We start from the raw sequence: 9,516 nt of genomic DNA on the forward strand, positions 1-9,516 counted from the left end.
TATGATGAAAATTACAGGTCTCTCTCATCTTTTTAAGTGGGAGAACTTGCACAATTGGTGGCTGTCTAATTACTTTTTTGCCCCACTGTACAGTACACATACTTCAACAAGGGCCCTTGGTGGTGAAATATACTCACTATTGTGGAGAAATGGAGTGTCCAATTGGAGGTCAGACCACGATGTGCAGCTTGTGAGAGTCTGCAGCAGTCCACAGCCGGTATTCCAAGGTCCTATTTTGTCCTTTAAGGAATGGCTTTCTTACTGCCATGCACCCTATCAAACCCGCAGTACAAAGTCTCCTCTTCACAGTAGAAACTGAGACTTGCTTTATTTGACCACTGTTAAGCAGTGCTTGAAGCTGTTGTGCTGCAAGGTACCTATCATGCAAGCTGGTGAACCTCAGAAATTTATCTTCTGATTGGGTTGTGACTTTGGGTGTGCCAGATCTCTTCATATCAGTAATGGTAATAATGATCTGTCTTATTTCATAATTGCTGTTTTCTCGCCATTATCAAGAGGGTTTTTATGTAATCAACAGAAGTTGGGACACCTGTGTAAAATGTTTGCTTCAACTTGCAAGGCTTAATTTACTCTAATTGTTGCAGAACATCTGCAGGAGGTAACCTATTAGTTGTTCCCTGCTAATCTAACCTTTAAATTGAAACCTCTGCCAGTTTAATGCTTACCTTTTCTCCATTTTAGGTTATTCATTGCATTTCAACTGACTAAATCTAAAGAAAAACTGGAAAAGCGGAGGTGATCTAAAAAAGTAGTGTATAATGCACTCAGATTAGGTATATCTTTCATAATGACATGGACAATAGTTTATACTAATATCAATAAAGACTTTTATGCTCTATCTTACCAAACTAAACAGCACCTGTACCATAAAGTGCAGCCCAACCACATGCATTTGAGCATAAAATATAAATACAGGGAAATTATTATTATTGACTTATTTGGCCAATACCTTTATCCAAGGCAACATACAACATTTCAGATACAATAGGTTACATTTCTTTTGTATTTCCAACTGGAATACAGGCAGGTGAAATGACTTGCTCATGGTCACCATTGGGATCTGAACCCACAACCTCAGTGTTTGAAGTCTAAGTCTAAACCACTCCACTACACAACACTACCTGCATAGTGACATGCATCTTAAGTACTGCCCCATGGAACTCAAAACACATTTTTTTGCTTATCTTTTTTGTGTCTGAGAAAAGAAATCTATTCCTGACATTGCTTTCATTATTATTTTCTAAATATTTCTTAATATTTATGGTATGCTGGTTTATTAAATAATACATTTAGTATTTGCAATACATTGCAAAGTTCACAGTTAACCACATAAATGTTAAATTAAGTATGCTGTTGATTATTATGCCAGTTAAACTCATACATAAAATTAGCAGATTTTCACTCATCTCATCGTTTTTAATCTACTTATCCTGGTTAGGGGCATCAGTCTGCTAAAGCCAATCACAGCAATCACTGGGTGCAGCATTGGGACAACCCTGGACAGAGCACCAGATCACTACAGGGTGAACACAAACACACACAGACACACAATATGACCAATTTATCAACATCAAATTACCTCACCTGCCATGTGTTTGGACTGTGGGAGGAAACCCAAACAAACATGGGGAGAAAAAGCAAATTATGCAGGAGCACCTGGGACACAAACCCTGGTCTTCTTATTGCAAGGCAGCAGTACTAGCACTGTGCCAACATGTCACCAAAAGTTAGGAGATTTGTTTTTGCTAATTAACAATGTATAAAGATATCAAAGAATATATTAATTTACCTTGCACAGCTGGCCCTTGCTGGTATCCTAAAACAGGCCCATTGTATGGTGCATATTGGGTTGGCGGTCCTCCAGTCAGGGGCTGCCCACTGTAGCCTGACTGGTGGTAACCTGGGAATACAGGCTGAGACTGACCATGAGTAGAGGACATATGTGTCTGCTGGTTAACATTCATTCTGAGCTCATTACTGAAGTACACAAACCTAGAGAAAGAAGGAAGCATGTATGTTAAAATCTTCACCACTCACTACTTTGCATAAAAAGATGCAATATATTTCAGTACAAACTGAATTTATAAAAAGAGTACCTAGAAAAGATTGTTTATTCAAGTGTCATTCCAAGATAAACAACTGATATTTCATTCACATTCATCTGTAAAAGTTGGCATTTAACGGTCTTCATCAAAAATTATTAACTTGTATATGTATTAAGTAATAAAAAAGTAATATGGTTATGTCTATCTGAATCAATAATCTATTTCAGTGAAGAAGGGTTCTAAGTGATACAGGCCTTTACTATTAATTACTTGATGAAGCAAAGGTAGAAGTCAAAATTTATTTCATAACTGACTACGATTATGACAATAAAGGTTATGTTCTCTTAGTAATTTCTATTTAATTCCTATTGGAAAGCTAATGTATTACCTAGCAGCTATAAAAAAAGACATAACATTCTATAGCCCACAAATTATGGTGTTCAAATGCATATTCAGCGAATAAACAATTTGTTCTGATATAACATCCGCTCAGTTACGCTATAGCTGCAACTTCTAGTGAAAGGATTTTTTTTTTTTTTTTTTTTTTTAAATCATTAAAAGAAGTGAAAGGAGGTTTGCTGGTGCATACTGTGTGCCAGCATTATTTGCTGGAATTTCATTAGCAAAGTATTGTTAAAAAGTTTGATGTGAAAATAGCTTTTATAGGCAGCCTGAAGTCAAACAAATCAAAGTATTCAAACCCTTGTGAAACTGCATTTCTGCAAAAAGATTTTACCACTGCTTAGTATTTCAATCTGAAGAAAAGCATCTCCGTGGTTACAAACAAAAAAAAGTGAAAAAGTTTTGTTGAAGCAGAAATAAAAAAATACTTGTCATGATTTTTTATAATAATATTATTTTATTTATAAGGCACTTTACATTAGTAGTAAATCTCAAAGTGCTACATAAAAATATTTAACAAAAGACAAAAAAAGATAAAAACAGAGATAAAACAACAATAAATAGTGGCATTCTTGTTAATGTGCTTTCCTAAATAAAAAAAGTCTTTGTGGGCTGTTTTAAAAAACAGCTAATCTGCTGTGGTTGCTTTCACAATATGTTTTGGCTCATTGTCAATCCATACTATGAAGAGTTGTCCTGTCAGTTTTGCAGCATCTGGTTGAATCTGAGCCGCAAGCATAGCCATATACTTCAGAATCCATCCTGTTACATCTGTCAGCAGTCATATCATCAATAAACACTAGTGACGGACTTCCATTGGCAGTCAAGCACGCTCATATGCCATAACACTGCTTCCACCATGTTTCAGAGATGATGTGGTACTCATTGGATCATAAGCCACTTTTTCTCTTCTCTTTCCAACATTCTGGTATATACTGATCTTAGTTTCCTTTGCCCAAAGAAAATTATTCCAGAAGTGATCAGGCTTCTATGCTTGAGGATTAACAGTGGTTTGCACCTTGTGGTAAAACCTCTGTCTTTACTTTCATGAAGTCTTCTCCTGATTACAGTCATTGGCAATAATAAGTCTAACTCCCAGACAGTAATCTTCGTTTGGCTAAATATTGTGAAGGGGTTCTTCTTTACCAAGGACAGAATTCTGCAATATTCCAGAACAGTTGTTTTCTGTGCTTTTCCAGACGTTCTGATGTTGCAGAGTTCACCAACGAGTTCCTTCTTTTTAAGAAAGTAACAAATGGTTGATTTGACCACATCTTGTGTTCCCACTACCTCTCTAAATTGTTTGTTTTGTTTTCTCAGCCTAATGATGGACTGTTTTTATTGCATGGCAGCTCTTTGGATTCATATTGAGAGTTCACAGTGACAGTTTTCAAATGCAAATTCCACACTTGGAATCAATTCCAGGCCTTTTATCTGCTTAATAGTTAATGAAATAATAAGGGAACTGCTCTCACCTGGCTATGAAACAGCTTCTCAGTCAAATGTCCATATACATTTGAGCCCCTGGAAATGAGGGTGCTATGCAGAAAAATGTCTATCATTCCTAAGCAGCTCATACAATATCACATACAAAAAAACAAAAACACATAATAATTGCTTTATTTTAAATATACCGTGGTGGTTTACAGAGCCAAAATTATGAAAATTGTGTCACTGCCCAGATACTTATGGACCTAACTGGATTTCAGATTGGTGCTGTGTTACGATGTGGACCAGAAGACAAACCATGCAGTCAGAACAATCTGCAACACCTGTAAGTACAACAAAAATACACCTCAGAAAGGGTTTTGGTATCCAAATTGCCCCACTGAGAAAGAAATTCTACTAAATGTACTTTATTGTAAAAGTCAACAATTTAGAGTAACAACAGGAATGCAAATGGAAAATAACCATCATATAATAACACAAACTATTTTTATGCTGTAATGGGCTGACACATTAAATGGGAAAAAATACTTGTTTAATTTTTCAGTATTAAATCAAGGCAAGAAATACAGCGCTCATCTTATGGAACAGAATTTATCTATTAACATAAAAAAATTATTCAACAACATTAATCACTCCCTCTTATGAAATTCTTGCATTTCAGTTATGATCATTAAGATTACTGATGCTGATAATTAAAGGTACTGTGGCAAGTAAGATTTGACTGGTAACCATAAATTGGTCAACTCTCCATATGTCTTATAGTAGATTGGCAACCCATCTGGGATTCCTATTTTGCACTCTGGGCTGCTACAACAGGCTCTGGCTCACAATAATGATAAGCAGTTCTGGGTGATATGGCACAAAAAAGAAAAACAAAATTGAGTATTTTAACCATTCTGCCAACATATGATATATAGCCTAATGATTTTCATAAAGGGTTTGTAAATACCCTTTATTTAATATAACCTGATGTGCAAAGAATATAAAAATATAGTAGCCTAATGGTTCCAAAACAACACACACACAGATGCATTTACTGTATTTTGTATCTTTATGCCACCAAAGGTCAAAACTGTCACATACATTTGCGCCTTATTACTAATATGTAATACATTTTTTAAGTGTAACCCTGCCTATTTTAAAATGGTTTTACGTATAGCTTATTCAAACAGCAAAATCATAAATTTTACTTCTTTGTTTTCTCTAAAACAGTGCGAACATTTGGTCAATACAAGTTTAGGTTAACATGTATTCTCTGTCTCTCCCTGACACAAACACAGGCACACTACACTCACTTCCAATATGATTTTTAATGAGCTTCCTTGCTAAAATACTTGGTAAGCCGTATCTGCAATTAATGATCTAAAGTAGCCATTTGCTGACAAAACCATGTTATTGGTTGAATGATGTGAAACAGGGAGAGTTATTTCTTCCCATTTAACAACTGTTCGTACAACACTGCATTCCCCAAGGGAAAGAAACTGTTAGCTTGGCTTGAACAAGGAAAGGGTTGGTGTTCACAACAGAAGACAGGTCTATGAAATTAGATACATTCTACACAGTGTGTAGTTTACTGTTTGAGCTGATGAAACAGTCATGCTGCCCAATTTGGTAGAAAAATTTTTGGGAACAGTTTATAAAATAATTTCATATACAACATATAATGCAGCGATGAGCAGTAAGGAACTCGGGTGTTTTGGATATCACAAATAGAAGAGAAGCTTGTCCATCTGATGTCTTGTGTTTTATGTACCATGACAGAATGGAAAATGAAAAAAAGGGCCTGAGACTGTAGCCAATTACAAAAAGGGGAGCTGGAAGGTCAGCACTCAGTTGTTGAATGCAATATGCTTAATAACTTTCAGTCATTAAACTGTCATGGTTCATTGACAAGTCAGCAAGTCTGACATACGTTACAACTAGAAGTCACATACTGTAATGTTAATTAGTATGAGGCAACCAAAGTGGATCTACGGATGGCTACTGCAGGATGGGTGCAGAAATAGAAAAGAGCACCCAGAGGGAGACATCTAAATTCCGATACTCCAAACATACCTCAGTGAATGCCTAAAGCCCAACAAATGAGCCGATTAGTTTTTGGCTGGAATATATTGCAACACAGTGCTTTGTTTTACAAGCAGAGAATTTTATTAAGTGGCCATGTTATTTATAAAGTTGTTGCATTCTGTATAGCCCATCCTATGCGTGGAAAGCAAACGCTTTCCAAAAGACGTGCATGGGATAAGAATATAAAATACACCTGATCTGTGACATTCAAGGGAAATATAACAAATCAATTAGTATAACAAGGCAGTGATGGTGAGTGTATACTTTATACCGTGCAAAGATACTGCCCAGAAATGTAACCAACAATAAAAAAAAAAAAAAAAAACAGGTTTGTTAGGATGGTCAGTTTATAAAATAATTTCATAGACAACATATAATGCAGCAATGAGCAGTAAGGAACTCGGGTGTTTTGGACATCACAAATAGAAGAGAAGCTTTTTTGTGGCCGTAAGGTAGTCGGTGCCTGTCATGGCGGCAATCCCCGAACCCGTTGGTGGACACCAGTGGTGAAGGATGCCGTCAAGCTGAAGAAGGAGTCCTACCGGTCCCTTTTGTCCTGTGGGGCTCTGGAGGCAGCTGATAGGTACCGGCAGGCCAAGCGGAATGCGGCTTCGGTGGTTGCTGAGGCAAAAACTCAGGCATGGGAGGAGTTTGGGGAGGCCATGGAGAACTACTTTCGGACGGCTTTGAGGAGATTCTGGTCCACCGTCCGGCGTCTCAGGAGGGGGAAGCAGTGCAGTGTCAACACTGTGTATGGTGGGGATGGTGCGCTGCTGACCTCGACTCGGGACGTTGTGGGTCGGTGGGGGGAGTACTTCGAAGACCTCCTCAATCCCACTAACATGCCTTCCAATGAGGAAGCAGAGCCTGGGGACTCGGAGGTGGGCTCCCCCATCTCTGGGACTGAGGTCACCGAGGTGGTCAAAAAACTCCTTGGTGGCAGGGCCCCGGGGGTGGATGAGATATGCCCGGAGTTCCTCAAGACTCTGGATGTTGTAGGGCTGTCTTGGTTGACACGTCTCTGCAACATCGCATGGACATCAGGGACAGTGCCTCTGGATTGTCAGACTGGGGTGGTGGTCCCCCTCTTTAAGAAGGGGGACCAGAGGGTGTGTTCCAACTACAGAGGGATCACACTCCTCAGCCTCCCTGGAAAAGTCTATTCGGGGGTTCTGGAGAGGAGGGTCCGTGGGATAGTCGAACCTCGGATTCAGGAGGAACAGTGTGGTTTTCGTCCTGGTCGCGGAACAGTGGACCAGCTCTACACCCTTAGCAAGGTCCTGGAGGGTGCATGGGAGTTCGCCCAACCAGTCTACATGTGTTTTGTGGACTTGGAAAAGGCGTCCGACCATGTCCCTCGGGGAATCCTGTGGGGGGTGCTCCGAGTATGGGGTACCGGACCCCCTGATAAGAGCTGTTCGGTCCCTGTACGATCGGTGTCAGAGCTTAGTCCGCATTGCCGGCAGTAAATCGAACCTGTTTCCAGTGAGAGTTGGACTCTGCCAGGGCTGCCCTTTGTCACCGATTCTGTTCATAACTTTTATTGACAGAATTTCTAGGCGCAGCCAGGGTGTTGAGGGGGTCCGGCTTGGTGGACTCAGGATTGGGTCACTGCTTTTTGCAGATGATGTTGTCCTCTTTGCTTCATCAGGCCGTGATCTTCAGCTCTCTCTGGATCGGTTCGCAGCTGAGTGTGAAGCGGCTGGGATGGGAATCAGCACCTCCAAATCCGAGACCATGGTCCTCAGCCGGAAAAGGGTGGCGTGCCCTCTCAGGGTTGGGAGCGAGATCCTGCCCCAAGTGGAGGAGTTTAAGTATCTCGGGGTCTTGTTCACGAGTGAGGGAAGAATGGAGCGTGAGATCGACAGGCGGATCGGTGCGGCGTCCGCAGTGATGCGGACTCTGCATCGGTCTGTCATGGTGAAAAAGGAGCTGAGCTATAAGGCAAAGCTCTCAATTTACCAGTCGATCTATGTTCCTACCCTCACCTATGGTCATGAGCTATGGGTAGTGACCGAAAGAACGAGATCGCGAATACAAGCGGCTGAAATGATTTTTCTCCGCAGGGTGTCTGGGCTCTCCCTTAAAGATAGGGTGAGAAGCTCAATCATCCGGGAGGGACTCAGAGTAGAGCTGCTGCTCCTCCGCATCGAGAGGAGTCAGATGAGGTGGCTCGGGCATCTGATCAGGATGCCTCCTGGACGCCTCCCTGGTGAGGCGTTCCGGGCACGTCCAACTGGGAGGAGGCCCCGGGGAAGACCCAGGACACGCTGGAGAGACTATGTCTCCCGGCTGGCCTGGGAACGCCTTGGGATTCCCCCGGAAGAGCTAGAAGAAGTGGCCAGGGAGAGGGAAGTCTGGGCATCTCTGCTCAAGCTGCTGCCCCCGCGACCCGACCTCAGATAAGCGGAAGAGGATGGATGGATGGATTGTTAGGATGGTGAAGACAACTTTATTAATTTGTTCTCTTCTATTGGGAATGTTCCACAACATATTTGTAAAAATATAGCATACTATAGTTGACAAACCTTACTTACATGTATGAAAAATATTGTCATTAGGCCAGACATGGGGAGAAGACAAATGAAATTAAAGAGGCTTAGGAGTTTCGTGTGATGATAGACGAGAGGAAGGACATAAGCTGTGGACTACTGTGAAAGTCATTTGCTCAAGAGAAACTCTTACACTACACAATAGTGCACTGCAGATGCAAGCTTGAGTTCGGAGGGCAAGCACTATTAATGAGAGAGATAGTGAAATAATTTGAATACATATTTATTAATTGACTTTTTGTTAAACTCAATTCCCAGTGCTCAAAAAGCTCACAGTATACTTAAGAGCAAGACATATGAGCATGCAGTGCAAAACAAGTTGGAGTTTTATCATAATACTGAATAAATCAAAAGTAAGTGTTTTTAATTACTAATGTAAAAATAGTAACCAATTAACTGTAAGGACTTGCTAAAATAAATTGCCTTTTAAAATTTGCTTGAATGATGTTACAATTAAAGGGATTTATTTAGTAAAATTATATCATGTTAAGGCAGAAACATACAAATACACTTTAAATAAAAAAACAAAAATAAAACAACTCGTGTTGAGAGAAAAAAGACAAATGCTAAATGCCTTCTCAAATTTGGTTACTTAAAAGCAGTAATGGCTGCAGCTTTTTGTCCAAACCAATTTATTCATTTAGGTTCACTTTCTTAATATGATGGGCTCTTAATTGCTTCCTTTTCTTAACTAATTCAAAATGAGTGTCAAATATTAAGGCAGCGAAAAGTGCACTGGCTAATGAGATATCATGTGCATGTATGTGCACCTCAGAAATATATGGAAAAACGAGGGAGTTTAAGTACTCATCCATTTAAGTTTTCAAAACATTTATTCTGTTATATACAGTATATATTATATATAAAAAAAGCCAAATACCACTGACTTACTCATCATAAAATCTCCCGAACCATGAGGACTTGGGACTTGAAATTTGGAATGTAGGTTACCCTTGGCCCATAGGTGCTCGCTAAGAAAC

At 39.9% G+C, this 9,516-nt stretch overlaps 1 protein-coding gene across 1 annotated transcript in view; it reads right to left on the reverse strand.

Moving 5' to 3' along the window:
• Positions 1-9,516, reverse strand: part of LOC114646814 (protein transport protein Sec24C) — a 115,429-nt gene that overhangs the window by 58,690 nt on the left and 47,223 nt on the right. The window contains 1 exon segment of the mRNA XM_051922637.1: positions 1,811-2,013. Within this exon segment, the coding sequence (XP_051778597.1) occupies positions 1,811-1,985 (175 nt within the window). The 5' untranslated portion in view covers positions 1,986-2,013.

Source organism: Erpetoichthys calabaricus, chromosome 2, assembly GCF_900747795.2.
Source record: "Erpetoichthys calabaricus chromosome 2, fErpCal1.3, whole genome shotgun sequence".
NCBI classification, from domain to species: Eukaryota; Metazoa; Chordata; class Cladistia; order Polypteriformes; family Polypteridae; genus Erpetoichthys; species Erpetoichthys calabaricus.